At 55.9% G+C, this 27,955-nt stretch overlaps 3 protein-coding genes and 1 long non-coding RNA gene across 19 annotated transcripts in view; 3 read left to right on the top strand and 1 right to left on the bottom strand.

Annotated features, from left to right (window-relative positions):
* Positions 1 to 1,443: 1,443 nt before the first annotated feature.
* On the bottom strand, positions 1,444 to 4,524 carry LOC147195571 (uncharacterized). The gene is made up of 2 exons (XR_015102611.1): positions 3,794 to 4,524; positions 1,444 to 2,782 (listed from the first exon to the last, which is right to left on the bottom strand). It is a non-coding gene; the product is annotated as an uncharacterized LOC147195571 (long non-coding RNA).
* Positions 1,658 to 3,496, top strand: wdr89 (WD repeat domain 89). The gene is made up of 2 exons (XM_086126619.1): positions 1,658 to 2,035; positions 2,165 to 3,496. The coding sequence occupies exons 1-2, from the start codon at positions 1,658 to 1,660 to the stop codon at positions 2,873 to 2,875; spliced, it is 1,089 nt and encodes a 362-aa protein (XP_085982745.1). The 3' UTR covers positions 2,876 to 3,496.
* Positions 4,525 to 4,614: 90 nt separating the features above from the next.
* Positions 4,615 to 17,288, top strand: LOC147195570 (serine/threonine-protein phosphatase 2A 56 kDa regulatory subunit epsilon isoform). Of its 12 annotated transcripts, none has more exons than XM_086126611.1 (14): positions 4,615 to 4,892; positions 5,051 to 5,215; positions 11,281 to 11,444; positions 13,495 to 13,691; positions 13,760 to 13,861; positions 13,933 to 14,025; positions 14,274 to 14,404; positions 14,502 to 14,561; positions 14,813 to 14,921; positions 15,001 to 15,054; positions 15,444 to 15,494; positions 15,574 to 15,911; positions 16,382 to 16,483; positions 16,852 to 17,288. In XM_086126611.1, exons 2-14 carry the CDS (start codon positions 5,187 to 5,189, stop codon positions 16,949 to 16,951), a joined length of 1,530 nt encoding a protein of 509 aa, XP_085982737.1. In that variant the 5' UTR covers positions 4,615 to 4,892; positions 5,051 to 5,186; the 3' UTR covers positions 16,952 to 17,288. The 12 variants fall into 12 exon arrangements, with proteins under 12 accessions (XP_085982737.1, XP_085982739.1, XP_085982736.1 ...); XM_086126618.1 differs by lacking the exons at positions 4,615 to 4,892; positions 5,051 to 5,215 and adding an exon at positions 8,312 to 9,071 and having other exon boundaries at positions 11,284 to 11,444; positions 15,574 to 15,693; positions 15,784 to 15,911; XM_086126617.1 differs by lacking the exons at positions 4,615 to 4,892; positions 5,051 to 5,215 and adding an exon at positions 8,312 to 9,071 and having other exon boundaries at positions 15,574 to 15,693; positions 15,784 to 15,911.
* Positions 17,289 to 24,083: 6,795 nt separating this feature from the next.
* The window catches only part of syne2b (spectrin repeat containing, nuclear envelope 2b), a 48,858-nt gene continuing 44,986 nt past the window's right edge, over positions 24,084 to 27,955 (top strand). For all 5 annotated transcript variants that reach the window (XM_086126898.1, XM_086126897.1, XM_086126900.1 and 2 more), the window contains exons 1-2: positions 24,084 to 24,212; positions 26,210 to 26,271. In XM_086126898.1, coding sequence (XP_085983024.1) covers positions 24,209 to 24,212; positions 26,210 to 26,271 — 66 coding nt within the window. In that variant the 5' untranslated portion in view covers positions 24,084 to 24,208. The remainder of the gene's footprint in view (positions 24,213 to 26,209; positions 26,272 to 27,955) is intronic.

Genomic DNA, 27,955 nt, shown 5'->3' with positions numbered 1-27,955 from the left:
ACGGGAGTGACGTCCGCGCTCTTCTTCGCCTCCGGATTTTTCGTTTCATTTTCCAAGCCGTTTACGAACAAACGCGGCGCTGAAATCACCTCGCGTCCGACCGGAGCTGCACTTTGCCTTTTGAATTAATTCGTACTGATCATAATCCTGATTTTTGACGCTGTTTCTAACGCGGAACGTTTGTGCGTTCGTGTTTCCCGACTTCCGATTAATGGGAGACACCTCGCCCTCGCCCTCCGTGCGCATTTTACGCCTCGAAAAACACCTCTTGGTCGGTTTGTGCGGGAGCTCTTGTCGTCGGTGTTTCTTCTTCTTACGAGTGCAAAAGAGACCACAAGGTGAGTTGTAGTTTGTGCGGGCGAGAAGCAAGCTGCGTTTGTCGAAGGGTCGACAAGACGAACCCATGAGCGACCGGGCACGTGTGTCGTTTTGTTCGGCCTCAAGTTGAACTGCAAAAATAAAACGTCAAGTGCTCTGAAGTCTTAAACCCGAGTCACTCGAATACGTAATTCAGTTGGCTCGCGATCACGTTTTTTTTTTCTGTTGTCATTTCCCCCGCCCGGTGTTTGATCTTTGAATTTGCCACTATTTCGGTACGTGTTGTTCAATTTGTAAATATTGTATTTCCGGTGTTTTGGTCATCATTTAACCCCTATTTGTAGACTTCGTTGTTCCCATTGAACATTCGGCAAACCACCTCGCTGCCCATCTTGAAAACTCGTCTGAAAACTCACTCGTATTCTTTGGCTTTTGACTCGGACTTGATTTGTTTGTGCTTTCTGCTGTCTTTGTTTTGAATTTATTGTTTCGGGGTTTTCGACATGATATTTGCTCCATGTACAGCACTTTGTATACAGCGGTGGTTGTTTTAAAGTGCTCTGGAAATACACTTGAGTTAATTGTGGGGATGTTTTTTAAAAAAAATTTCCCCCCGGATTGATACCAGCGGGAGTACTGTATGCCTCAGTAGACACCGATACCACTACTGTTAGTACTAATGACGCATAACATTTCCTTTTCCGCATTTTTCCTTAAAATTGAACAAAATCCAGAAGACTTTTCTTTCTTCGAATTTGTAGCTCCTGATTGTAAAACGGCCACAAGAGGGCAGTCGATACTAGTGCAGCTATCTGCCTGTACTGTACTAGTATCGACGATCGGGTGGTAGAAATGAGAAGAATAGAAAATTGCTAATGCTTTTATGCAATTTTAAGGGAAAATGCCATGCTCTTGTGAACACATCTGTCATACATTTTGGGGGTATTTTTTATTTAGTGGTATCGGTAGTACTCGAGAGTTCAATACTTGCTCTGGTATCGAACATCCCGATTTTATTCTTATTATTTTTTTGTACTTTCTTCCGAGTTCCGTTTTAGAGATTGTCCCAAGTTTAAAAGACAACCAAACATTAGTTTCCGTTATTGACTATGAAACAAATCTGTGTATGTTTCATCCATTGTTGAAAAAAAATCATATATTTGTTGTCTTTTTTGTTTTCATTTGTGTATCTTTGTTGACAATTTGTTTGAGGTTGTGTGCATTATTGCCCGTTGTTCTTCCTTTGTGGCCGCAATCTCTCTTGATTCGGCCGACAAAAGTCAATTGTGAACTCGGCCTCAGCTTTCAAGTCTTGCCTTTCAGGGGCCACGAGACGAGCATGAAGAAGTTTGCGGGCTGCTCGGCGCCGCGTGGCGGCGGCGTTCCCGGCGAGCCCGTCTACGTCCTGGACGTGGCGCTGCACCCGGCCGGCGACGCCTTGGCCGCGTCGTGTTCCGACCTGGCGCTGCGGCTCCGCGACCGGGTCACGCTGCGTCCGGTGGGCGAGTATCGCGGGCACAGCGGCCGCGTGTGCGGGGTGACCTTTGCTCGCGCGCGGCCCGACCTCCTCTACTCGGCATCCGAGGACGGGACGGTCCGGGCGTGGGACGTCCGGCGCCCCGGCGCGGCCGCCCAGCTGTTCCGTGGCGACCCGACGCACAGCTTCTGCAGCTTCGACCTGAGCCGCGACGACTCGCTGCTCTGCGCCGGCACTTGGGTCGGTATACGGTCCGACGGTCCCGCGTACGAATGAGTGCCAACGCAGTTTTTGCAAAATGCGTTAGCTGCGTTGTGGGTTGATTTTTCTCCCGGTCTCGTGCGTTTCCGGCCCGCCGACGCGGCTCAGATGGATGACGAAGACAGTCTGTTGGTGTTCTGGGACAGCAGGAAGCCAGACGCGGCCCCGCTGGGCGCCTACTCCGAGTCGCACAGTGACGACATCACGCAGGTGCGCTTCCACCCGCGTGACAAGGACCGCCTGGCGTCGGGCTCCACCGACGGACTGGTCAACGTGTTTGACCTGCGGCGTGGCTCAGAGGAGGAGGCGCTGCTCTGCACCTGCAACGGCGACTCGTCGGTGGCGTCCGTGTGCTGGGCGGCGGCCGACGGCAGCCGCCTCCTGTGTGTCAGCCATGACGAGGGGCTGCGGCTGTGGGACCTGCGCCAGCTGGACACCGAGCGACCGCTCACCGTCTTCAGTTGCCCGGACGTGCGCGGCCTGGAGCCGATGCCGGGCGGCCGGGGTTTGGATTACCTGGTGGGCGGAGCCTGGCTGGAGGCGGCGGGCAAGCTGCTGGTGGTGGGCGGGGACAAGGCCAGTGACGTCCAGCTGATGGAGTGCGACGGCGATGGGCTGCGTCTCCTGGCCGGCCTCCGCGGGGGACACGCCGCCACCGTCAGGTGCTTCGTGTGGGACGAGGCCCGGGAGGCGCTGGTCACCGGCGGGGAGGATGCGCAGCTGTTGCTGTGGAAACCGGGGCGGGAGGAGGACAACGATAATTCGTCTGGCTTGGAGCTCAAATGGAAGCCACGTGAAAAAGTACAAATCCACAAATAGGCCACCATCGCAAGATAAATGTACTTCAGTTACTCTGACATTTAAATGGTATTTTAACTTGCCAGTACTCCATCAAACTTTTAAAATGGTTCAACTGTGGAGAAAATTGGGCACGTTCACAAGGTGACACATAACTGGCTGATATTTTTTTCCACACAGTGAGTAGTAGTGGCCTGAGGATTGACCTGTGAGGAACTCCGCATGGCACTTGCATTCGATCAGATTGACTTTGTGTTATTTTCTCTTTTCAATGTCGTCAGGAATCCCTGAGTGGGCTTTTCGGATTCTTTCCACGTTTCTGACCGGAAAAATACTTTGGTTGTCATTGAAGATTCTTTCTTGGCCATCCATGTGAATGCTTTTTGGCCCGCTGTCCACGGTCATTGGCTGGCAACCAGTCCCGGGCGTACCCTGTCTCGTGCTTAAAGGTCTGCTGGAATAAACTTGCGCTCCCCCATGACCGGAATGAGAGCAACGCTACACTGAAAAGGAAGCTTCAACTCAAAATTCAGACTCGACTGAACTTGATCTTTGTCATTGGTACTTTCAAAACGGAAGTTTTGAAAGCCGTTGACAAACCGAACTAGTCGGACTCAACCAAATAAAATGTTTGAATTTGAACCGAGTGGATCTTTTTCAAATGCATCTCCAGATGTCTCAATGCCCATCTCGGCTCATTGGTGTGGAACTCGTATCAGTGGCCCTTGGCGGGGGATTAAAAATATACGACTCGCATGAACACCGAGCGTTCCGTTTGTCTGATTAAAATGAACAAATAAGTTCTGGTGATGAATGGAGAGGGGTCGTGCACTTTGTGTTAACATGCTTGAGTGCGTCTGGTCGTGGCTCGGCAACAAGTGTCCTGACAGTGCAGCAACACGATCGCAATACGTCTTTTGTCATGGTGGCGAGCAGCACCTTGGCAGGCGATCAATCCAGGCTGGAGCCAGCCTTTTGCCCAGACGGACAGGAGCATGAAGAGTGTTCCTAATGAAGTGACCAGCGAGTGAGAACGCCCGCGGCCGTGGCACACCTGCGGAATCGAGACAAATCCACGCCCAGCGGCAATGATGCACGCCAAAGCATTGCAAGTAGGATTACGTACAATGTGGGTTACTGACGCGATCGTGTTCCTCGTTTTAATCGGGCGGCTAACGCGAGCAGCTCTGAGGCCCGACGAGGACGGCGGCTGGGCGAGGGCACGGGGCAGGGCCGCCGCCGCGGACAGGTTTGTCCTCATTCCGGGGCGACAAATGTCGAGCGAAAAGGAACCGTCCTTCCCGTTTGCGTCAAAATGCCTTTCCGTCTTTTCTTCCTTGCTGCTGGCCTCTCCGCCGGATTGAGGACGTCACAACCTGACCACGCCTTCGTGTGACCGACGTACGTCGAAATCCAAACGGAATCGGCGCCATCGCCCGTCGCAACCATTTTTTCAAATTCCAAAATGTAGAAGATAGAATAGTAGTAAATAATAAGCAGTTGTGGTCATCAATACAAATACAAAAAAAAGAAAAAGAACAATCAGTCAACCAGTGAGCGCAGCCCGGCTGAGCCAACGACGTCACGGACCGACCCCGCCTGCAATCTGACTGACGCGCTTTTCGCCCAATCACAATGGCGGTTGTCGCCCGGTGTGACCAATGGGCGCGGTGGGAGCTGCCGAGCATGTTCGTGTGCTTGTGTGGTGTGAGCGCTGGTGTTGACAATAGGTGCGGAGCAATAGCAGGCAGGCAGGCAGGCAGGCAGGCAGGCAGGCAGGCAAGCAAGCAACCAGGATTGCGACTCCAGAGAAGAAGAACACCCGCAGCCGGACGTGAGCGTCAGCAGCAGGAGCGGGAGTTGGAATAACCCCACCACGACCATAATCATCATCGGAAGGACGAGGAATGTAAAAGCAATATTCTTCATGGCACTTTGAGGGGGCTATTCGCTCGGAAGGAGAACCGCCGTCGCAGGCCGACAAGCTGCCTCATTCCTCTTCCAACGCTTGGGAAAGGCTGCTCGCATCGAGCTGGAGGTAGCCCCGCAATTTAGCCGCCCCCCCACCCGCTAGATTCCCAAACATAGGATAACTCCTCGCCGCCGTCTCCGTTGCGAAGCGCAGAGGATCAAGGTAAAGTACCTCCCCTCCTTCTCCTCCCCCTCCACACCACTACCACCACCTTCGCCCCCCAGTGGAGCTAACAGCGGCTTGTCAGGACTCGGGACGGCGCGTCCAGCCTGGGCTTGAGTCGCCCCCCCCCACACACCCTCCGTCAGTGTGTCAGCTATCGCTAGCAGCATTAGCTCCGCTTCGGTTTTTACGTCTGGGATGATGGGTGACCGTCCGAACCCGCCCAGGTAAAGTGTTTCGGCTCCGCAGAACCTCAATGACTTGATTTGTATTTCATGTGTTCGTCCGTATTTTCATGTTGTTGTCTTTTTCTTGGCCGGGGAACACGGCGTGCTAGCTTGATGACGGCTGGCTAGCTAGCCAGCTAAGCACCTAACTGCTCAGATTCGCTTAGCCTAGCTGCCAGAAAGCAGCAGAATTTCAACTCGGATGACGTTTGCTGTCACCGTTAGTGGTCGAAGCTTCCCGGCGCCACGGGGAGGTCTTGTCCGCGCGTGGAAAGCGACTCGCTCGTGGCCGACGGAGGCCGGGTCTGTCAAGCGGCTAAACGGGAGGCTAACCGTGCTCAGTGGCTAAGTGCTAGCTGTCAAATTTGGAGGGTTGGAGCATCGGCAGGCCCGATAGGGGCCGGAAAGAGCCGAAAAGAACGCGGCTGCAATCCGCTCATCCATGTGGAAAACTCGACGACAACAATTGCCGATTTTGGAGCGGAAACGTGCAAGCGTATACAGAACACCGTCCTTCGTCAACACTTTTCACTCCGGAAGCCTTTGTTTCAGTTGCAAGGGACGTCATTGACACATTTTGTTCTTGTCGAAGCAAATGGTTGCGAGTTGAGCGCTTGGCCTGGCAAGCAGCTTGAGTATTACTAGTCAAAGTAAACCGATCGAAGATTGCAGCCAGGGGACGTTGGGAATATGTCTTCTGGCAGTCAGGCCTGGCACACACAGAGAAGAGATAGCAATCTTCGAAGAAAACTGTTTACCCCTGACAGAGCCCACACGTGACAGGATAAAAGTCAGCCATGCACGCAACCGTTTTGGGCGCACGGTGCGTGCAGAGCGCCGCAAATAATGCCAATACAAACCGTAAAATGGTGTTCACCGGCCGTCCCAAAGCAGACGTCGTGAGGCAAGAATCTCATGTCATCCCTCAAAAGCCAAGAGCAGAACACACTTCCAGAACACGCGCCTGCCACCGCCACCGAAAGACTCTGGAAAAGATGTGAAAATGCACCAATTTCATGCCGCCGTTTTGATGCAGTCGATTTATTTTTGGGGGGTGCGGGGAGGGTTGAATCGGGGTTTCCTAATCTTCCTCCCGCTCGTTCCTGCCGACTGCTATCAGGCTATTGAATATGAATAGACAGACCCGAAAACCTGGACTCTCCCCCACTCGCCCATTTTAATATGCTTATATTTGATATTTATTTCGATACGTTTTGTACTTCTACTTCTCCTTTTCATAAGTTTGCTGCTGTAAATTAGGAATTTCTCCTTTGTGAGACAAATAAAGGTTTTCTCATCTTATCTTATGATTGGAAAGCCGACTAAACGCCAAAACAAAGTAGAAGGAATACTGTACTCGATTGTCAAAGTGTGTCAGACAACTGCGCTTATGGATTTGAAGAATGAGAAGTTTTGTCAGAGGGCTCCGAGTGTCGCAACTCATGTACTTACTCTTTTGAGAATTTCAGTCGCGGTGAGAGGACGCGCCGAGGTGCTTCACGCGACAGATGGAACGCGGCGCTTACGTCGCCACTCGAAGTGCACAAGGAAGAGCGCGGCTCGGCGAGTGAGTGCGTCCCACAAATAACTAAAAAGTTTGAACGGGAAGATCTTTTCATATATTTAAAGCCAAACGGATAATCACATTATAAGGCCTGGCTACCGCTAGCAAACTCGGCGAACCACACGTGTCGGCCTACGATGCCGATATTGCGACATGTGTGTGTCCGGCCGATACCTGTCCATCAACGGCGATTGGCACCCTGAGATTTTACATCATTTTCGGTACATTTTGAAGGAAACGATCCTCTGATATTTTGATCAAGCCGGATAGCCAAAATACATTTGAAGACTGCCACCTGAATCCGCGTTGTAAACAGTTAGCTTACCGGCTCACGCCCTAACCGCAGAGTCGGCAAGTAGTACCGTACTCACTCCGAGTCACAAACTGCCCCACTGTCGTGTGGTGTTCCACAGGGCTCGATTGCGGGGCCTCTGCTGTCTTAAGGAACGCTTTCTCATGAAGGCCACTTTTGTCCGGTCTCGAGGAAATCACGACCAGGATGGCATTGATCGCGAGCATCGATTCTTTGAGCAAATGGAAAAATATGTTGTGGCGACAGGCCTGCCGCTGAGGCAGTCTGTATACGACAGCAGTGGCCTACCGTCGCTCCAAGGGACTATTTCCCGTGTGCGGCGCCGCGTCAAGGTGTGTGCTTGACTTTTGGAGCGTCGGCAGAGGAGCAGCCCGGCGACGTGAGTTGAACATTCAAAGTCTCTGCGGTCTTTGCCGTTTATGACTAACTGCTGCCCGCTTATCAGCGCGGTGGGCGTGCGTCGCGGGCGGCCATGTAGACATTCAATCCCCGGTGCTTGTTTGTTTCTATGATTTTTCAAATGTTCCAGTCAAGGTGGGCCTAAAAATGGCTGCCACGGACAGAGTGAGTTAAGATGCAAAGAAGGCGGGGGGTCATCACGGCGCTTTTTTTCAGTGGCCGGAAAAATCTGCAAATTTGAAACGAGGGCATTTTGCTGTTCTTCAAACTTGCCGTACGTGTACCCGTTCTCCAATTGTCGGTCAAAACAGGCCGTTGTGCTCCAAATCTCCGCTTCGGAGCTCGGAACTGCGCCGCGCTCACTCGTCAAACGGTCACGCAGTCAGTCGGGGCCTTCGACTCAAATGTCACACGAGTCCCCAAAATGTCCACAATGAAGTGCAAATGTCCCTTTAGTCCAAACGTTCAAGGTCCTAAAATAAGTTTTCTTCTTTAGCGTCGCATGCGGCTGAATGGCCAGCGTGCCTTTGGCGGCGTTGTCACTCGCAAAACGAGGTGAAAACCAGGCTGCCGGAGAACCTGCGTTTAAAAAAACGAGTTCGCCCGGGAACGGGCAATCCGGAAGCGCCGTTTGGATGTGGGCTTCTCCCGATCTCTGGCGACAACATCTGGATGGAAGCCAGAGGACCACCGTGGCCCACTGCGCCGCAGCCATCCTCGCGCGTTCCCGACCTTGCGAGCGCAGTCTGAAGGCGCCGTGTCGCTTTTGAGCGGCAAGCCGTGACGCTGAAGTCAAGGGGGGGGGGGGGGGGGGGGTCCAAGAAGGAAAGGTTTTGATGCGATCCGTAAATGAATCCAGAAAAATGCAGATGAATTGATGATCAAATTCATTGGCAGTTGCCAAGCCGAGAGGGAAAATGGATTTTCTTTGAACCCATATGTCACACAATCGGGAAAAAATGAGTTGAAGCAGCCCGACATGGAAATTAGAAAACTATTTTCATCGGGTTTGTTGATTAAAAAAAAAAAGTGAGAAATTCAACAATAATGGGGGGAAAAATGCATTCTGGGATGGAAGTTAGTGATTTCCCCCCCGGTTGTGCGATTCATCGATGACTCCTCCCAATCGGTTCTTCCAATCGGCGTTAGTTGCAGCCGTCGTTTGAATTTGTGCGTGCGGCGTGCCCGTCGACTTCCCGTTGGAGCGGCCCTTGCTCTTCCTTCGCTCGGTCCCGTCGCTTGCGCTCGCTCTCCTTCCTTTCTGTCCTTCCTCGCGCCGTTCCGTACACGGACGAGCCTCCTCCCCTCCCTTCCTCTCCCGGCGTAATCCCTCCCCGGCCCCTCCTCCTCCTCCTCCCCCCTCCCGCCGGCAGCGAGCTTGCGCGGATGTCGTCAGGCTGCTTATGTAAGAGGCCGAGGAGGCGAAGGCTCCCGCATCGTCCCGCGCCGGTCCTCTCCGTCTAGCTCTTCTTCCTTCTGCCGTGTCGCGCTTGTCGCGGTGGCCGCGCTCGATTTGGGCGGGGAGACAGCGAGGGACGGATGGTCGTACACGGGGAGGGCGCCGCCCCTCCGCCGCCCAGGTGAGGCGGACGACGCGGTGGCCTCGAGCGGGACGATCGGGGAGGGACCCGTTTGTGCGCGCCAGCCGACGGGGGCTCGTCCGTCGGCTCCCGCGGGGTGTTTTGGAACGGGCGGCAAAATGGCCGCCGCCGCCGTCGTCGCCACATCATTGGCGGTCTTTGATGAGTCAGCATCTTGTTTGTATCGACGAGGGCCACTTTGTTTTTCCCGAGCGGCAGACGAGGGCGGGCGGGAAAGGGGAACGGCGCGTGGCGGCCCGCCGTTGCCGCGGCGACGCGCATCGTGCGCCGATTAGCGGCGCTCGGGGCGGCCGCTATGTTTGGATCTTTGATTGGGAAGACGTCAGCTAGGCGCCTTGCCGGCTAATCCCAGATTGAAGGTGATGTCACGCGCGCCGTCCTCCTCGGCGACGCCGCCTGACTTGATCCGAACGTGCCGATCCGGGGACCCCGTTTGCGGGGGCTACCTTCCGGACCGCCCCCGACGTCGGTGACTTTTTCAGAGAGAAATAGACTCCCCGGGCGTGCGTTGCGCATTCACGGTCCACGTTTTGACCTCATTTGGTGCACGGGAAGCTTCTTTGAACGATCCAGTCCCAGATCATTTCTTTCACATGCAAGAAGAACCCCTTGAATTGATCTTGAGCAGTCTTCATGCTCGACATATCCGAGACAAAACCGGCAACCGTTTTGTCAACATTTTGACTTTAATGGTCTCAAACCTCGGACAGACAGTCCCCCGAGAGAGGCGTAGAAGGCGGCTCTCGCTTGACTCGCGCGGGCTCGAGCTTCACCCGGAGACTCTTGTGCCGGAGGCGCCGACGATGCCGCTCGGCTCTTTCCGTTGGAGAAAAACACGGCGATGGCTCGCGCTATGCCCTTCAGCTTGTCTCCTTTTCAACCTATTTCAAGCGCATCAAGACGACCGGATTTTTTTTTTTTTAAATGAAGAAAATAAAAAAGCTGTTACCCAGCTGACCGTTTCGGCTGTCGCTTGAGCCTTCGTCTGCGCGTCCTCTGCATCCTCGTGAACGCGTCCCAAAAAACAAGTGGACTCGCATGCCGCTTTGTCGGCAGCGAGGGCTTTGAGCGCGGCGTAACTAATCAAAAGAAGTTTGAGGTCAAACAAACAAACAAAAAAAAAAACTACCCCACGATTGCCAACACAACACGAAGCTATCGTATCCGAGACGATCGACTACGTGATAAGATGCGACAAGAGAAGCTGCCGGGTGAGGCCGCCATGATGCGCAGCCAATCGGCTCACGGGATAAATCCACCGGTGCTCTCGTTGGTCGACGTCGCGCCCGGAACTGACGGGGCGCCTCGTACAAGTGACTTACAATACAAAACATGCCGATCGATCGAGCGCTTTCACAACAGCTGCAGCTGGAACAAAACAGTTGACATCAAGTCAAATCATAAACACAACACAGAACAGACTTGATCTCAGCTTGACTCTTTTGGCGCTTTCTTGTTGTATATGTGCTAGTTGCACTTTGTACGCAGCGACGGCCGTTTGAAAGTGCTCGAGAAATACCCTCGAGTCGAGTCGAGTCGAGTCGAGCGTTCCTCGGACTGACCCCCAGTGCTGTTGTCATCTCGAATGGGCTCGCGCCGCTCCCGCCAAGCTCACCAATCGCAACCGGTCCGCTCGTTGTGACGCTCGGGCGCGACAATCGGCCCCGAGCCGCCGCCGCCGGCCCACGCTAGGCTCGTTCTTCGTTCTTGAAGGCGTCGCTGTTGTTTGCGAGTGCGGGAATGAGGGAGAGCGGACGATTTGCTAGCGATACACTGAGCGCGAATGCAAAGCTTCTCAGCGGTTCCGTCTGCCGCCTTTGCCGTTTGCTTCCCGACAGCGGACGTCGCAACGGGCCGGGCGCGGCCGACCCGTTTGAAGCGGCGACGCCATGACCGCGCGGCGGCCGCGACGGGTCGGCACGTCTTGGCGCCCGTTGACCTCGGGTGAGGTTCCGGTCCCTTTTGAAGCTCCTCGCGCCCCGCGGGCCTTGATTCTGGACTTCCCGGAGAGCTTTCACGGTTGCGACCGTTGGGCCATCGTGTCGGATGACTCGGCGGTTTGGGTTTGAGGCGGGCCACGCCTGCGCGACAAGAGGATGCGTCGTCCTATATGTCGTCGTCGCGGTGTTTGTCTGCGCGCGTGCCGTAAGCGCATGCGAGTGACGTGCGCGGCCCTCGTTTCCCCCAGCAGGGCTATGTCCTCGGCAGCCACCGCGCCTCCATCCGTGGACAAAGTGGACGGATTTTCCCGCAAGTCTGTCAGGAAGGCCAAGCAGAAGCGCTCGCAGAGCTCGTCCCAGTTCCGCTCTCAGGGCAAACCCATCGAGCTCACGCCGTTGCCGCTGCTCAAAGGTAAGCCGCCGCCGCACGTATGCGGGCCCGCGTTTGCTCGCTGGGCCGTCTCCTCGCACCGCTGCGAGCTTAGGGATGCGACGCGGGATGCTCGTGATCGTCGAGGAATCGGATGAGATAAGAAACGGCAACGTTGCGACCTTTTTCGCGCCTTTCCCCTTTTTGCAAATAGTATCGATTTATTTTTCATACAAACGTGACAAGTTGCATCGCTGACTTCTGCATTGCCTGTAAGAATGAGGATTTGCTCGCCCCAACGGCAGCCCAATAGAAATCACCTTCTCATTTGATATCGATACATCATGCGTATATGTGCGTCATAGACGGACGGGATGTGATACGATTAGCGTGACAAAGAGCCGTAAGCGGGCGGGCTCCGCGAATGGCCCTTTGGCTGATTATTTGAAGCGCTCCAATCGGGGGGCCCGATCTCGTCGCGTTCGCAATCTTCCCAAAAGTCCATTTCCGCAAATGGATTCGGAAGTTGCAGCCAAAGTCCCCCAAACGGGTCCCAGGTGCACTTTGGCGTTGCTGGAACTCAAATGAAAAAGCATGATGACGACGACCGCCTTTGTCAACCCCAAAAAGTCTCTTGCGGAGGCGGCGCCGCCGTTCCAAGCCGGAAAGGGCTTCCCTCGCAACACGTGGCTTTTGCAAATCCACTCCCGGCGCACGTCACCGACTTTGCCCCAAAAGTGGCGCGCTTCTCTTTTCCGGAACTCGTCTTCAAACGTCGACACGGGTGCAATTGATCCCGCCCGGCCGGGAGCTCGGCAGCTCGCTCCCCCTGCCCGCCCCCCCCCCGAAAACTCTCATCTAGGAATCGCGCTGCGTCGAGACGTTGCGGAGCGTCGTCCACTCTATGGAGAGGTCCCTTTGCCGGCGGCTCCATCGAAGCGCGCAAGTGGAAGGACGGCGGCGCCCGTTTGGGGCGGCCTCGCGTCCGAGCTTCCTGGTCATCGGGTTCAAACCGAGGCCCTCAAAAATAGCCCCGGCGAGACGCCCGCCCCGTTTGACCCCCGGAGCCCGCCGCCCGCCGATCTCCCCCGCCCCGGGAGAAACCCGAGCCGCGGGGTGTGGCTTTACATTTTCCCAGCGGCGACGCTTGCTACAAACGAGGCCCGGCGAGACGCGTCGGCCGCGCTCGCCCGCGCGTTTCCTTTCCGGCGAAGGAGCGACGGCGTCGGGGCTGGAGGTGGGTGTCGGGCGAAGTTAAAGTTAGCCCGTCGCTCGTAAACCTTCAAACGGCCCCGAGACGCTTCCTCGCTCGCGGCTGCCGTCTCGACGGGAGGGAGAACTGTTTTTTTTTTTGTGTTTGTTTTTTTGTGCGCTCTTGACATTTGCTGCGGCGCCGCCGCAAGTCCGACGTCAATCCGGCAAGGCTCTTTGGCTCGCACCCTTGCAAATCCTTGGAAGCGCACCGTTCACTCCTTCCCAAACTATCGAAATCCATCCAAGGATTTTGCTCGACTTGATTCGCTTGCGGCACGGTCTCCGTGGCAACCGGGGGCTCGGGGCATCGGTCCCGTCGACGCGTCCTCGAGCCCCGGTGGCGCCTGACGCCTGCGCTTTGAGCACCCGACGTAGAAAAGACCCGACGGCCCTTTGTTGACATTTACCGTTTCTCACGACCCCCCGACCGCTTCGCTTTTTGAAAACGAGAAAGAAAAGGTCGTGCTTTGTCTTGGGCTGCAACTCACAATTATTTTGATCGTCATCTGTGATTTTTCCCTCTCTTCTCACTTTTACCCGCACGTTAGCTCGCGTGATGAGATGAGTAAGCTTTCGCTTTTCTGTCGGCGTATATCAGGAAAGTTGAGCGATGAAGACGCGCCCCCCCCCCCCCCCGTTTCCGTATGGCATTGTACGAATCGCGACGAGCCCGCGATTAGTTTGCACCGTCGCGGTCGGAATCCGCACCCGAGTGGGTTTCGGAGCGACGAGCGACGATGGCATAAATGTTGGGCTCGGGAACGGCGACGGGACGATGCTTTGGCGCGCTCTGACTGACCGGCGGCTTTGTCGACGGGCCACGGGCGGCGGCGCGCAGACGTGCCGGCCCCGGAGCAGCCGGAGCTGTTCCTGAAGAAGCTGCAGCAGTGCTGCACCGTCTTCGACTTCATGGACACGCTGTCGGACCTGAAAATGAAGGAGTACAAGCGCTCCACGCTCAACGAGCTGGTGGACTACGTCACCGTCAGCCGCGGCTACCTGACGGAGCAGGCCTACCCCGAAGTGGTCAAGATGGTGAGTGCGCCGCCGCCGCCGCCCCGTCCGCGCTCGAGGGCCTCACGCCGTTCCCCGTTCGGCTTCAGGTGTCTCACAACATTTTCCGCACCCTCCCGCCGAGCGACGGCAACGAGTTTGACCCCGAAGAGGACGAGCCCACGCTGGAGGCCTCCTGGCCTCACTTACAGGTGAGCGCTTACAGGTGAGCCGCCGTTTCTCTCCCGCTGACGGCCGTTGGCGTTGTCGTCCTTGTCCTCAGTTGGTGTACGAGTTCTTCATTCGCTTCTTGGAAAGTCAGGAGTTCCAGCCCAGCGTTGCCAAAAAGTACATAGACCAGAAGTTTGTCCTGCAGGTGCGCCCGCACACCTTCACGCTCGCACGCATCCTCGCGTACTTTTTTTACTTTTTCAACGTTGACGCGGGGCGTTGAAAAAACCAAACGACAACCGGAGAAGCCGGAGTTGTTTGCGCGGTGTTCGTGTTTGTCGACCGTTGTGACGTGGATGACGGTTGCAGAAATTGCAAAGGCTCGGCATCCTTTTTCTTGCAAAGAACGGCCACCGTTGGTTTAGCTTTCCACCTTTGCCTTTGCCCCCCCAGCTCCTGGAGCTGTTCGACAGCGAGGACCCTCGGGAGCGAGACTACCTGAAGACGGTTCTGCATAGAATCTACGGCAAATTCCTGGGACTGAGGGCTTTTATACGAAAACAGATCAATAATATTTTTCTACGGTCAGCGCTGGCTTTTGCGTCGCACTTGATGACTTTTGCGTGGGAAATGTTGTTGGCGTTTGAAGCCTGCCTTTTTCTTTTCTGTCCCCCGCCGCAGTTTTGTTTATGAGACGGAGCACTTCAACGGGGTGGCGGAATTGCTGGAGATCCTGGGCAGGTACGTGGACGATACCGCCAACTAGGAAAGGACGGAAAGAAGGTCCGGTCCGGTTTTGGGTTTCTAGTCAGACGAGAGCGGCCCCGTCGTCACAAGTGGCAGTTTGTGCTGTCGGAAAAGGGCGGCCCTTGAATGAGTTCAAATGTGGCGGTCTTTCTCCGGCGTGCCTCGTGCTGACGCGTCTTCAACGGGCCACCCGATCATCTTTGCATTTCATCGGCCAAATTAACGGCGCTTTGTTTTGTGCGCAGTATAATCAATGGTTTCGCCCTGCCGCTGAAGGCGGAGCATAAACAGTTTCTGGTCAAAGTGTTGATCCCGCTCCACACGGTCCGCAGCCTGTCGCTCTTCCACGCGCAGGTAGGCGCCCACGACCGCCGCCGGCCGCCCTCGTCTTCCGGGTTGCGACTCGAGCGCTCTTCTCCTTTCCTTTGTGCAGTTGGCGTATTGCATTGTACAGTTCCTCGAGAAAGACCCCACATTAACGGAACCGGTGAGTACGGCGCCCAATTGACACCCATCCAAATCGGCTTTCCAAAGTCAAATCGGATGTTTGCAAATGTCGTGTTTTTTCTTAATGGGAGGGGGGCGGGCGATGGGTTCCGAATCCCCAATGCCAGCCGTTAGCTTTGGACTTGCGTCATGAGCTGCCGCTACTGCCTTGAATCGCGGGATTGTCGATGTTGAGCACGAGCTGGTTGAACACGCCGTCACGCCTCCCTTGCACACCCATACCCCCCCCCCCCCCCCCGCGAGACCTGATGAACGCGAAGCAAGACTAGCGCTCGGCGCCGCGCGCACCTCACTGGTTGCGGATTCCGCGGACGCTTGTTCCTGACGCGTCGGGCTGCCGACTCTGACGGAATTGTGCCATTTGTTCAGGTCATCCGAGGATTACTCAAGTTCTGGCCCAAAACTTGCAGTCAAAAAGAGGTGAGCCGCTTCTCCTCTCGCTCTTTGTCGTTGCCGCCGCCGCCGTCGTTGCTTGAGGCCTTTGCCCGCCCCGCGCCAGGTGATGTTTCTGGGCGAGCTGGAGGAGATCCTGGACGTGATCGAGCCCACCCAGTTCGTCAAGATCCAGGAGCCGCTCTTCAAACAGATTTCCAGATGCGTGTCCAGCCCGCACTTCCAGGTCTGCCGCCGCCGCCGCCGCCGTCGGGGACGCGGACGACGGCGCGCTCGGAGTTGTGACGGCGCCGCTCTTTGTGCCGCGCTCGCGCAGGTGGCCGAGCGGGCGCTCTACTACTGGAACAACGAGTACATCATGAGCCTGATTGAGGAGAACTCCAGCGTCATCCTGCCCATCATGTTTGCCAGCCTCTACCGCATCTCCAAAGAGCACTGGAACCCGTGAGCCAAGCGCGCCTCGGCCGACGCTCCTCTTTTCTCGGTTGCTCGCTAACTTGTCGTAAACGCTAACGAGCGGAAGACCGCGTCCTCCTCCGTCACCGAGTGCGCGGTCGCCGGGCAAACGGCGGCCGCGGAGCCTTTTTCCGCCCAACGCCGGCCAAGGCCGGGGGTGCCAAATTCCGGTCCCGGAGCGCCGCTCGCCCGCGTCTTTGGGAGCTCTCCCTCCGCAACCTCGCCCGATTCGAAAGAGCGGCTCCGCGGAAGCCCGACGACGGCCCCCGAGCCGCGCGGCGCGGCGCGGCGGCCCCCGAGGGCCGGACTTTGGCACGCCCGCGCGGCGCCACGGTTTTCGAGCGGATATGCGCGCCGGGACGCCGCCTCGTCACGCCCGGCCGGGCGTAGCGATGGTTGCGTTTGCGCCGCGGGCATCTGGAGACTCCCGCCGTTGACCGCCGTGCGGTGTTCCTCAGGGCTATCGTGGCGCTGGTGTACAACGTGCTGAAGGCCTTCATGGAGATGAACAGTACTTTGTTCGACGAACTCACCGCCACGTACAAGTCGGACCGCCAGCGGTAAGAAACGCGGTGCGGGCGATGAGCCTTCTCCTTGAAAGTCCCCGCCTGGGATTCGGGTGGGCGGGAAGCCGTCACTTTTCTCATTTTTTTATGGATTGCTCTCAAAGAAACCGAGTCATCCAAAGCTACGAGAGCCATCGTGTCGAAGGGAGCCGCGACGGCTTCCTTTGACGGGACGCAAAGTGACAGTTTGTCGTCACGGGGGCGCGTCCGCGTTTTCACGCCGGCCTCCCTCCGCATCGATTGAAGCGGGGAGGACGCGCAAAGCGCGCGACGAGACGCAAAAGATGTCGCGTTCGCCCGCTCCGAAGCCGAGCGCCGACGCGCGGATTAGCGTCGTGACGTTGCAATTTGTTGCGCCGCAGGGAGAAGAAGAAGGAGAAGGAGCGCGAGGAGCTGTGGAAGAAGCTGGAGGACTTGGAGCTCAAGCGAGGCCTACGGAGCGACGGCGTCATCCCCACTTAACGCTCCTCGCGATGCCCCGCGCGCCCTCGCGTCGGCCCTAAACGCCCCCCTAAGATTCAACCCCTCCCCCACCCCGCTAAAGTCCGGCCGGCGGCGTCTGCGCTTTGGATCGGGAACGCCGCCGCCGGTCACTTCAATTGTTTTTCTTTTTCTTCAGTTTTTTTTTTTTCCTTGTGTTTGTGCGATTACTTTCCAATAGATTCATCATCACGTCTGTTTTCATGCTTTCAACACTGTAAATATTTTTTTTCTTTTTCCCTTCAACTGATATTATTACAAACGGACGGGAAAAAAAAAACGAAACGATAACAATAAAAAAAAAAAAGAAAGAAAATGACTGGCGTGGGGCGGCACTTCAAACAAAGCCAAACATTTGGGCCTTTGTTGCGTTTGGCGCACTTTGCGCGCCTCCGTGTCCTTGGACCTCGCTCGAGCGCTTCTTGTGAGAAAAGCGCCCGTGCCCTTGTAGAGGAACGGGCCCTTCTTGCTCTCGTCCCACTCGCGTCTGCTCGCGCCTTTGTGGCCTCTCGTCGCCGACCGGCTCGCGCTTCCCTTCGCACGCTAGCGAGCTGCGAGGACTCGCCGCGGCCGCGTGCTAACCAAGATCGCCGCCGAGGCGAATCGCCATCTTTGACCGGCGGATCCGAGTTGCGCGCGACCGACGCCAGCGGCCGCTCGCTGACTTTGCGCGACGGAAGACGGCGAGCGTCGGTGTTCGGGTCGGGCGGGATTTGAGGGATTCCGTTGGGTGCCGCGGGAGGGAGCCCGCCTCCCCAAAGGAACAAAACGGGACACGTTTTCAAGTTGGCGAAGTTGCTTTCGTGGCAAAATCTTGATGAGTTGTGCCACTAAGTTAGCGCGGCACTCGGTCAGAGTTGACTGCTGAATCATTTGCCGTATTGAACCGTTTTTCCAATCTTGCTTTTCATCGTTCGCTATCAACACGGTTTTGTTGGGGGGGAGGGGCAACGTGTTGCAAGGGGAGTGTCTGAAATGAGGGGAGGGGCTTGACTTTGTCCCCTTTCTCTTTTTGATTGATTTGCATGATTTTGTAATTACAGTATTGTATTGTTTTGGACATTTTTGGGTGGGGGGGGGGGTTGTCGAGATTTTTTTGATTGTGAATTTAGTTTCTAAAGTTTCTCCCCTTGCACACGGGCGATGTTTTCTTTGCCCTCCCCCCGCGGCGCTTCAATCGGGAGCCACTCGTGCCTTGATGAGTTGGGGATGCCAAGTGCGCTACCCGTTTGGTCCACCCGAGGGCGCCCGCAACTCACGCCGGCACGTGGAGTCGTCGCGGCCTTCACTCCTCGAGTAGCCTCATCTTGTTTCCCTCCTTTGAGTCCTCTCTCTCTTTGGTCTTCATCTCGTCGTCTCCGTTTTACCGCTTCCCTTCGGTTGGCTCGCGTCGGCCTCTTGATGTCGCCAGAGAGCCAAGCGGGAGGTCACCTGCTCGCTCGCTCCTCCCCCCGCCCCCCTCTCTTATTGATGATGCGCGCGTCCACACGAACTCGGACGCCGGGAAGGCTGCCGGGCAGCACCGCAGCGAGAAGGACCGCGAGCGGAGGACGCCAGCATGGCCGGCGGCAAGCGAGGTCCGGTGGCGCCGCAGAACACTTTTCCGGAGAACGCCGTCAGAAGCTCCAGCGGTGAGTCCGCGTCTCCCTTTCACGCGCCGAACGTCGAATTCAAAGTTGCTGGCGCCAGGGAAGACGGTCCACTTGTCGTTTTGTTTTTTTTTTTTTCACGACAACCGTGAGTGTCAGTGAGTCGCACATCTGTCATTTTCGTGCTCGGGCAGTCCGCACGAGGCTGACTTGTCATTCACAATCAAATATAAGAGCGTCAAATGTTGCTCTTCCAGGCTTATATTGTGCACTGTACCGTTTGGACGCGGTGGACTGCCGCCACTTTTTTCTTTTATTTGGGGGGGGGGGGGCATTTTCGTTCTTCGTCCAACATCGGTGTCATAAATGTTGGCGCCGGCCAGCGCGCCGGACGCCGTCTTCCTGGCGGACACGGTGCTCAACTTCCACACCACCTTGGCGGGGCCCGGCGGCGAGGTGCCCTCCGACCCCCGGCTCATCCGCGACAACCACCCGAAGACCCGGTTCGTGATCCACCCGCTCTCCTGCCTGCCCTACGACATCATCGACGCCTTGGAAAAGGTCGACCAGGCGCGCGGCCCGGTCCGGCTCTCTCGCCGCCCGTACGGCGAAGCGAGCCAAAAGTCCACGCCGCGCATCTCCAATGGGCTCTTCCCCTCTGAAATGAACGTCAGCCGCGGCGCTTCTCCCATCCCCTGCGGGCGGCCGCTCGGCCACCAGGGGGCATTGCGCCCTTTAGCCTACGGCCGGGCACGTTCGGCTTCCGCTACCTTTGCCGTCGTTCCTGCTCGGTGGATGCGGCGCCTTCAAGGATCTCGCTTGCTTGGCAGGTTGTCAAATCGCAACTGTCGATTCTCTTTGTGCCTCTTTGGCAATTTCCAATCGCGTTAGCGTTGAGCTCGTCGGCCCTTCTTAAGACCCGCTCGTTGCGACGACACCCCGCGCGATTCTCTGGCTTTTCGGTTCAGTTCGCAAGTGAGCTTTCACCGGGAGGGAGTGGCACTCAGTAGCCCGTCGCCACCTCTGAGGAATTTTAAACATAGGTCAGCCGCGCCCGTCCGTCTTTGTCGGATCAACCGCGCGAGACCGCAACACGAGCCCGGGAAGCGGCAGCGGAAAGGGATCCGTCCTCTCCGAGCCTGCGTTTACTGCTCGCTAACCCGAATAGTGTCCGGTTCGCAGCCCGCGGCCGTCGGGCACGGGCTCGGGCTCGGAGAGGCCAAAGTCGGGGCGAGTTCGTTTCAAAATTTGAAAACAAATCGGAGGATCTGTTCAATGAGCCAGAGCAGGAGTGACGCGCTCCCTCCTGCGAGCTCCGGTTAGGAGGCGGGCAGCAGCATTTTGGAGCAACCGGAGACGCTTGATGGAGGATCGCTCGCCAGACTCCAAAGTCAAAACTGTTCCGGTGTGCGTGTGATTGCGGGGAGGGGGTGGGGCTGCAAAGGGAAGACAAAGAAGAAGAAGCTGAGAGCGTCCCGTGGTCACGCCGCAATCTTTTTAGCTGCTTCGCATCGCAGCCTTTGCCAAAACGCCTGCCAAGTGCGCGCGCGCGCGTGCCGATGAGGGGTGTGACGTGAACTAGCAAGATTCTTCTTGGGCTTTTTTTGTTTCGTTTTTTTCCTTCTGACATTTCAGCCCTGCTCTAAAACGGCAACAACGCCCACACAGACACGCGTGCGCTCGCGCGCGCACTGCACTGGCATGGCTCAAAAACAACTCAAAGGTGATGTAACATTCTCACCGGGAGATAGCGGTCGGCCCCTGAGGGTGCGTGCGTGTGCGTGGGAAGCCGCCGCTCGCGGACGGCATCGGCGACTACGAGGTGATGGACGAGGCCGGCGACGGTCAGTCGGCCGGCTCGCCGTACCGCTACAACGCCGGCGGCTCGGGGCGCCGGGAGGGTGGCCCCGGGAAGGACTCGCTCTACTTCGCCGCGACCGGCCTCACCACCGTCGGTTTCGGCAACATCGCGCCCGCCACCGACAGGGGGAAGCTCTTCTCCGCGGCCACGATGATGGTCGGATGTCAGTAGCCGACGTCGCCGCCGAGGATCCGAATCGCGCGCCGCGAATGACCGACGGGTGGCGCCGTAACTCATCCGATACCAAACGCGCTCCAGCCCGTCGGGAATGGCGAGAATGTCCGTGGCTTCCCCCCGGGGTGGCGTGCCCCGCCCCTCGGTGGACCCGAGGAGACCTGTGGGTTGTTTCGAATTTGATGTTTTTGTTTTTTTTGCGGGTGCCTCTCACGTCAGCGGTGGCCCTCGGTGTCATGGGTCTGACGGGCCTCCCTGTGGTCAGCGGCGACACCCGAGATACGCTGGCGAGAGCCGAGTCGCCGGCCTCTCGGATGACTCTGACGTCACGACTGTCTTTGGCCTCCCTTGTGTCACGAGTCGCACGGGTGTCGTCCTCCAACTAAGGCCGCTCGGTGTCACTTTTGACTCGGGGGGGGGGGTTACTCGCTTTGCAGACTTTTAGCGGAGTTTCTCCAAGCAAGGCTTTGCGCGTTTTCATTCAGTAGCGCTCATACTTTCTCTGGATTCTGGCCCTGGAACGTCAACTCGCGTGTCAAATGTGGATTCCGTTGTGGACTTCCGCCACGACGACCGCGTTGCGGAAAGACGGGCCGCGCCGACGTTGCGCTCGACTTGGCCGGCCGGAGGAGTTCGCCGCCGTCTGTGATGATTGGCTTTGGGACCAACAGGTGGCAGTGTAGGGCTCCCCTTGCAGCTGCACACCTGTTGCTCATATGTAATTAGGGCTTTAAGCCCGAACGCTCATTGTTGCCGTTTGCTCTCGGCTACTGTCATGTTTGTTTCAGTCATGTTTTGGTTATTGAGCGTTTTTAGTTTCTGTGTTTTATCAATACACTTCTTCAACTACACCCCGCTCCTCCCTCCCGCCTGCTTTTTTTTGCTCCAACGCCACCTCGCAAACGGGACACCGTCGGACCCGCGGCGCTCTCGAGGCAAGCCGCGGTGAGGATGGGAGCGCTTTTCCTTGGGCCGGGCGTCGCGCGGTCGCCGCTGGACATCGGCCGCCGGCCGCCGCCGATCCGAGGAGGTGGGGGGGGGGCCCAGAAAAAAGCCGGTGGGGCCAAGTTGACAAATTGTATTCGGACACGGAGAAAGCAAAATCCTCAACCAAAAGAATCCAAATGAGCAAACCAATACCACGAGTGAAGCAAAAAGTTAAGAGTAAGAGAAGCATGACAGAACAAACGATGACCGGGAGTCCTTTTCAAACAGACAAGTCATAATACAATGAGCAACAGGTGTGCGGCCGCAGGCGCAACCACGACGCCGGCGGGCGCCGTTTTGCTTGGCGAGGCTGACCGGAGGCACGCTTGGCGCCGCCATTTGAAGCAAAGAAGCCCCCTCCCGCCGCCCACCACCACGCGGCGTATGCCATCACCTCACTGCGGCTAACGGCAGGATGAATCGGGGCTTTGGTTTGGCACGTTTGCGCTCATCAATTTCTGACGTTCAACTGTGCCGCTTCCCGTTGGTCTTTTCAAGCAGGTGTCGAGTGCGTGCGCGCGCGCGCGCGCGTCTATATTAAGCAGCGGCCGAAGTTCGGTGGGGGCTTCTCCCATGTCTCTCCCGGTCGGTCTGCGGCCGCACCTCAGAGCTCTTAAGTTTACGTCCGAGTGCAAGCGGCGCGCTTCCCCGGCCGCCGTCCTCGACTCGTCGTCTGGACTTCTTCTGGTCCGGAGACATTTTCCGCGTGTCGCTTCTTTCCGCTCTGCCGACCTTCGTCACAAGTAAGCTGCCTTCGATCAAAAGTACCCGCTGCAAAAAAACAAACAAACTAAGGAAAAGTACCGTCGGGTGGGAGTGTCCCATTTTTTTGTTTGTTTACTCAAGAGCGTGGAAGTGTCGCGATGCGTTTCGCGATGCGTGTCGCGTTCTTGTCAGAGGACAAAAGTGTCTGACCTCAAGCGAAGCGGAGAGCGGCCATAGCAGCGCGTGTCGGAGTTCAGCCAGCTATTTTTAGCGCCCCCTCCTGCAACGCGAGCTGACCTTCTCCCAGGCGGCGAACGCTAACTAGCACGTTGCACGAAGCGCGCCCGCACTCTCTGAGCTGGTCACGTGACGAGCACCTCCATCTTTGCTTGGCACCTCGCTGGGGCGTTGAGGTCGCCTTCCTTCTCCTTTCTGACTTCTTCCGTCTTGTTTATTGATCGACGGCAGCGGTTCGGCGAATCGGTCCCGGGGGTTCCACGGAGCCTCTGCCGTGGAGGTTGAGACAAATCTGACTCAACCTGCCAATTAGTTGTGACTCGGTTCATTTTGCGCACAATTCAAAAACGTCTACTTTACACTAATCATGTTCAATTTTTCCTGTTTTGAATAAATGCGGTTTTTTTTATGTCTTTGTGGAGAAAAAAAAATCCTATTTTATGATATTCAGGGCCGCGCTGGACTAAATCGCATCCAAATGGTGTTGCTGTCGTGCGAAACTTTGCGGCGGAGCCTTTTTCAGACGGGGAAAAAAAAACCATCGACGTCCACGCGCGCACGGCACGCACGTCGCACTTCATGCTGCGCTTGACATACAGCACAGGACAACCTTGGGATGACTTGCGTGCCGGGTCCGAACCGCGCGCGCGCACGTCCGCGTTTCTATTTCGGGGTGAATGTTAGAGGGCGGCGGTTGACTTTTTAGAACACGCCTTCGTCGGCGGCTTGCCTCGCGCTCACATGTTGCGAATCGTTCAAGGCGACCCCTTTGGCAGCGGCCCGATGTCGAAACAAACGAATGTTCCGGTCAGGTGTCACATCAATGTTCCGGCGGCGGTCTTATCTTTCTCTCATTTCTCGCGGCGATTCGTGTTGTTGTTGGTTTGCGCAGAGGCGCCGCGTTGCCGGCAGGCGGCCGCTGAGCCCGAATGGCCTCGGACTACCCTGATGACGTCATGGGGGAGACGGGCTCCGCCCCTCTGGACATCGACAATCTCCTCGTGCTGCTGCGGGGTCAGTAAAACGACGCGGCGCCAAAAGGTGCTCCCGCGGCCTACTTGCAGTCGGTGCAAGTCAAAATGCGAGAAAATACGAAAAAAATCAAGCTTGTTCTGTTTCTTGAGTGTCGAGCGTTAAAACGACAAGCGAGACTTGACAAACAACACCCTTCCCCGACTTCAAATCACCATACGTTTGTTAAATGCACTTGTGTGTACTTAAAGCGTAACCCCCCCCACCCCCCCCAATAAATAAATAAATTGAACAAAACACTGAATTCGAACAAAATGCATTTGGGTTCCTTCTGCGGTGCACGACTTGCCATGAGGAGGCAGGATAAAACTGCCACGCCGACACAAAGGAAAAAAATCAACATCTTCTACCATCCGCCGACTTTCCGTTGCTGGTGGAACGGCTCCTTTTGGCAAAAAATCAGCGCTTCGAGATACGAGTCGGCCGACTCGTATCCCGAAGGCATCGTTGCTCCAAAAAGCGTGACCGGCGGCACGGCGAAGGGTTAAATCAGTTGGCATTTGATTGGCACGTCACTAGGGGGCGGGGCTTAAGTCAGTCGGACCTGCTTGAAAGACTGTCGGACCAGAAAAGCAAAATTCATTTTTTCCTAAGCTTTCACGGCGTTGCCCGTGCGCGCGCGCCCGTGTTGACGATGTGAAAACTTCAGCCGGCATGGGTGAGTTGATTTCTTCTCATGATCAACAACAACAACAACTTCATTTCTGCTGTAACGTCAACGTCGTCTCGGGCAGATTCAAACCAAAACCAAACTTGACCCCGACGTCCCACCGACAACTTCTCCTTGTAATCGCGGTCATCGGCCGGCACCGTTTCAAGTGTCACAAAGTCGACAACGCGTGAGGAAAACAAAAAGCCGCGGAAGGGGCGCGGTCAATCTTTCGGAGCGTCTTACAAAGGTCAACAAAGCGAGAAACTCGTTGCTCTTTTGCGCGGGCGGCACTCGATTGGCCGCAAGGTGAACTCCTGAAACGGGAAGTGACGATGTCGCGTTGTCACATCAAACAAAAACAAAAAAGTCCTTTGATGAAGTGCACCTTGCAGCCGCGCGCCGTACAAAAGATAGTTTGCAAACAATATCAAGTTTTAAGAAAACTCTCGCCCGCATTTTGGCTCCTCTAATCCACATTTGAACGTTTCATTCAAGTTCCAGCGGCCGTATTCCGATTTTGGTGCCGATCCGGGTGCGGGTAGCGTCCAAATTGTCAGGATATCTTTGCCTCGACTCGCGCGTGTAAAATTTGAGACGGGAGCGCCGCGGTGGCGGTGAAGTGGACGCGATTCCAAAATACATTGCTCTGCCGTAGCGCAGTCCGATTAGCTTGATGCTAACACGAATGGCAAAGCTCGTTTAGGTGCCAGCGGTTAGCAGCGATAGCGGCCGTTTTTCGAGACTGCGGGTGTTTGTACGCGACGCGCAAACGGTGGAGCGACACGTTCACGCTGACCATACGAGAGTCGAAGGCGCCGTCTTCTCGTTCTGCCCAAAAGATTGCAAATTATGAGAGCAGCTTCCCGAGTTGCCGAAGAAGAAAAAAACGCTTCTTCTGTTGTGTGCGCGTGACCGTATTGAACTGCCTTCCCGTGGCGAAGGAAGGAGCGGCGCTTTGAATCGGAATGCGGCGTGAAACGATAGCGCACAACGCTTTCCACCGCATTCGGCGACGTTAGGACTGTCCGGTCCTCTATCCGGTACGTGTAAAGGGCAGTATTGCGGCGCTTTTTTTTCCTTTTCCTAATCTTGTTTTTGCGGCAGCGGTCCGCAACGGATCGAGTGCCATTTTCATTCGTTTCAGCGGGCGGTGATCCTTTGCGACTCTTGATGTTCAGAATTGTAAACGGTTTCCCTTGATTGGATAATATTGAACTGTATTGCAGGGCTAGTGTTTTTTTTTTTTTTTAAATGGGCATTTCCAGGTCAGCATTGAGCTTCATCCATCCATCCATTGATTTTCTAATCTGCCGAGGGTCGCGGGCGTACCGGAGCCCATCCCGGCTGTCATCGGGCAGTAGGCGGGGTTCAAGTTCAAGTCAACTTTGGCGTCAAATGTGCTCTATGTACAGCACGGATGGAATTTCTTTCCTCTCAACCGCAGGAGAGGGTTGCCAGCCAATGGCATAGCACACATAGGCCAACCGCCATCCGCGCTCGCACTCACGCCCAAGGACAATTTAGAGTGTTCCGTGAACCTGCCGTGCGCGTTTTTGGAATGTGGGAGGAAACGCAGTACCCGGAGAAAACCCACACGGGCGCGGGCAGAACACGCAAACTCGTCACAGGAAGGCCGGACCCGGAACGCAATGTGAGGCGGACTCGCTAAGCAGTCGTCCTCCTCCGCGCCGCCGCATTCGGCTTCGTCGAGACAAAAAATGTGCTCCGGCGTCACCCGCTGCGTTCTCGGACCGCGGCGCCATCTGGTGGCGATTTCTTTGTTCCCTCTTTGAATTGTGAAACCAAAACACGACGGTGAGACACGTTTCAAAAATACGTTTCTGATTGCGCTTGTGGATTTACTGTACGCCTCAAGAAAATGGCGTGAAAAAATGAAAAGGGCTCGATGAAGTTGGACTATTTCATGAACGTGTATTCAATGCTCGGATGAAAAGATGAAATTAACGAGACCGACGTGTGCGTGCATGTGTGTGTGCGTGCAGCGGAGCAGGAGCAGATCCAGAAAAGGACTTTCACCAACTGGGTCAACGCCCAGCTGGCAAAGGTGAGCGCTCGTTGCACTTGTTGATGTCGTGTTCGCAGCAAAACCAAAGTCCACATTTTTCAATGCGTCGCAAGACGTCAACTTGAGATCATTAGCGAGAGAATGTTAGCATGGTGTCGCTAAAGCAAAGCTTCCAAATGTCTCGTTTGCTTATGAATGACCGACTTGCACAAGCGCATTCGTGACCATTCAAGCGTTGAGCTGAGAATGCGCTCGCCGCCTACTTTCAATCGGAACGTCAACCGACGACGGTTCGGTCGCGAGACCGAAAGAACCTCCGAACCGATGAAAACGGCAATTCGAACCCTTTGTGACGTCTCAACGTAGGCCGTAAAGCGGGAAGCGGCGCCTCGAGCGGCAGCGGAACTCAAAGGAGCCTTTGTGGCGTCTTCAGTTGATTGGCGTGCGCCGTCCTGGTTTGTGGCTAGCTCGCAATTTGACGTGAACACGCATCAGGAGCACGAGTTAGTTAGGACACCCGCGAAATGGCGCCTTGCGGTTCACTGTCACAAAGGCAAATCCTTTTGGAACCGATTAACATTACAAAGACGAACATTTCGCTACTCTTCGAAAGGAGAACCTTCGCTTAAGCTAAACCGCTATCATCACATTCTTTTGGGTTGGTCCCGGACGTATTAATTTATGAATTGGCGGATCGCGGGGTTTCTCTTTTGGCTCGGAACACGTCAAGAAATATTGTTCAAATCGCCGCCAGCGATGTTAGACGGCCCTTTTCGGAAATATTTTTGGGAGGATTTTCTGAGGCGTCCAAACGGTGGCAGTGTAGTGCCAACTGCTGCGCAGGAGGACTTAATCATGTCCGTTTTTTAAGCCGGGAAAGAAATGCCTCTTTTGTGGGTTTACAAGGGAAATAATAAAAGTCAAGACAATAATGAAGGGGATCCGTCTGTGAGATAGACGGATGCCTTTGTGCTCGTCGACAACTGATTGTATCGAAATAATGTTGTCGTTTAAATGCCAATGGAGAACTCGTGTTGATCTCGAAGGTCAAATGGGACAGTGAGGACATTGTTGTTGTTGTTGTTGGTGTTGCTTTGGGGTGGGGGCGGTCGGAAGGGCTGCAGAGTAAATAGAACAGCAGGCAAAGACGGACAGCAACAGACAGCGCACCGATGACTCCCCACCAGTGTACAACCCAAAGACCCCCCCTCCCCCCCGCCCCCGTCCCCTGCCATGTGCACCACGCCTCTAAATGGCGTCCAGTAGCACATGCTAACCTTAAAGTGTTAGTCCGGACGCTAACAGCTTGTCCTTGACTAAAAATAGCCCCCTTCCTTTTCCCCTTTTTGATAGTGTCCACAAAGAATTGCTTCTTTGAGCTCTCCTCGAGTTGACCTTTCCTTTCATTCCATGGGCTGACGTGCACCTGCTCCTTGGCAGAACGCTCGCTCAGACAAGTTGCATGGCTCTACCTGACTACGACTTGTTGCGGGGCTCATGAAATGACGACATTTGGCTCCTACATCGGCCCCAGCAAGCAAACGCACCGTCCGCACGCGTCCGTCACGAAACGTTGCTCGCGTTTCCGCGGTCTCCGCCAGTTCCACTGCCGCCATGCTGATCACCGGGGGCAATTGCACTCTCGCTCCAAAAATGATTCGCGGTAGTATTTTGCACAGCAAGGGGCCGGCCGGTAGAGACGCAAAGTGGCCGTGACGTTTCG

This window comes from Hippocampus guttulatus, chromosome 13 (genome assembly GCF_054856545.1).
Source record: "Hippocampus guttulatus isolate MCC_2025c chromosome 13, RoL_Hgut_1.0, whole genome shotgun sequence".
NCBI classification, from domain to species: Eukaryota; Metazoa; Chordata; class Actinopteri; order Syngnathiformes; family Syngnathidae; genus Hippocampus; species Hippocampus guttulatus.
The sequence above is the reverse complement of the archived record's forward strand: the minus strand, read 5'-3'. Positions and strand labels throughout refer to the sequence as shown.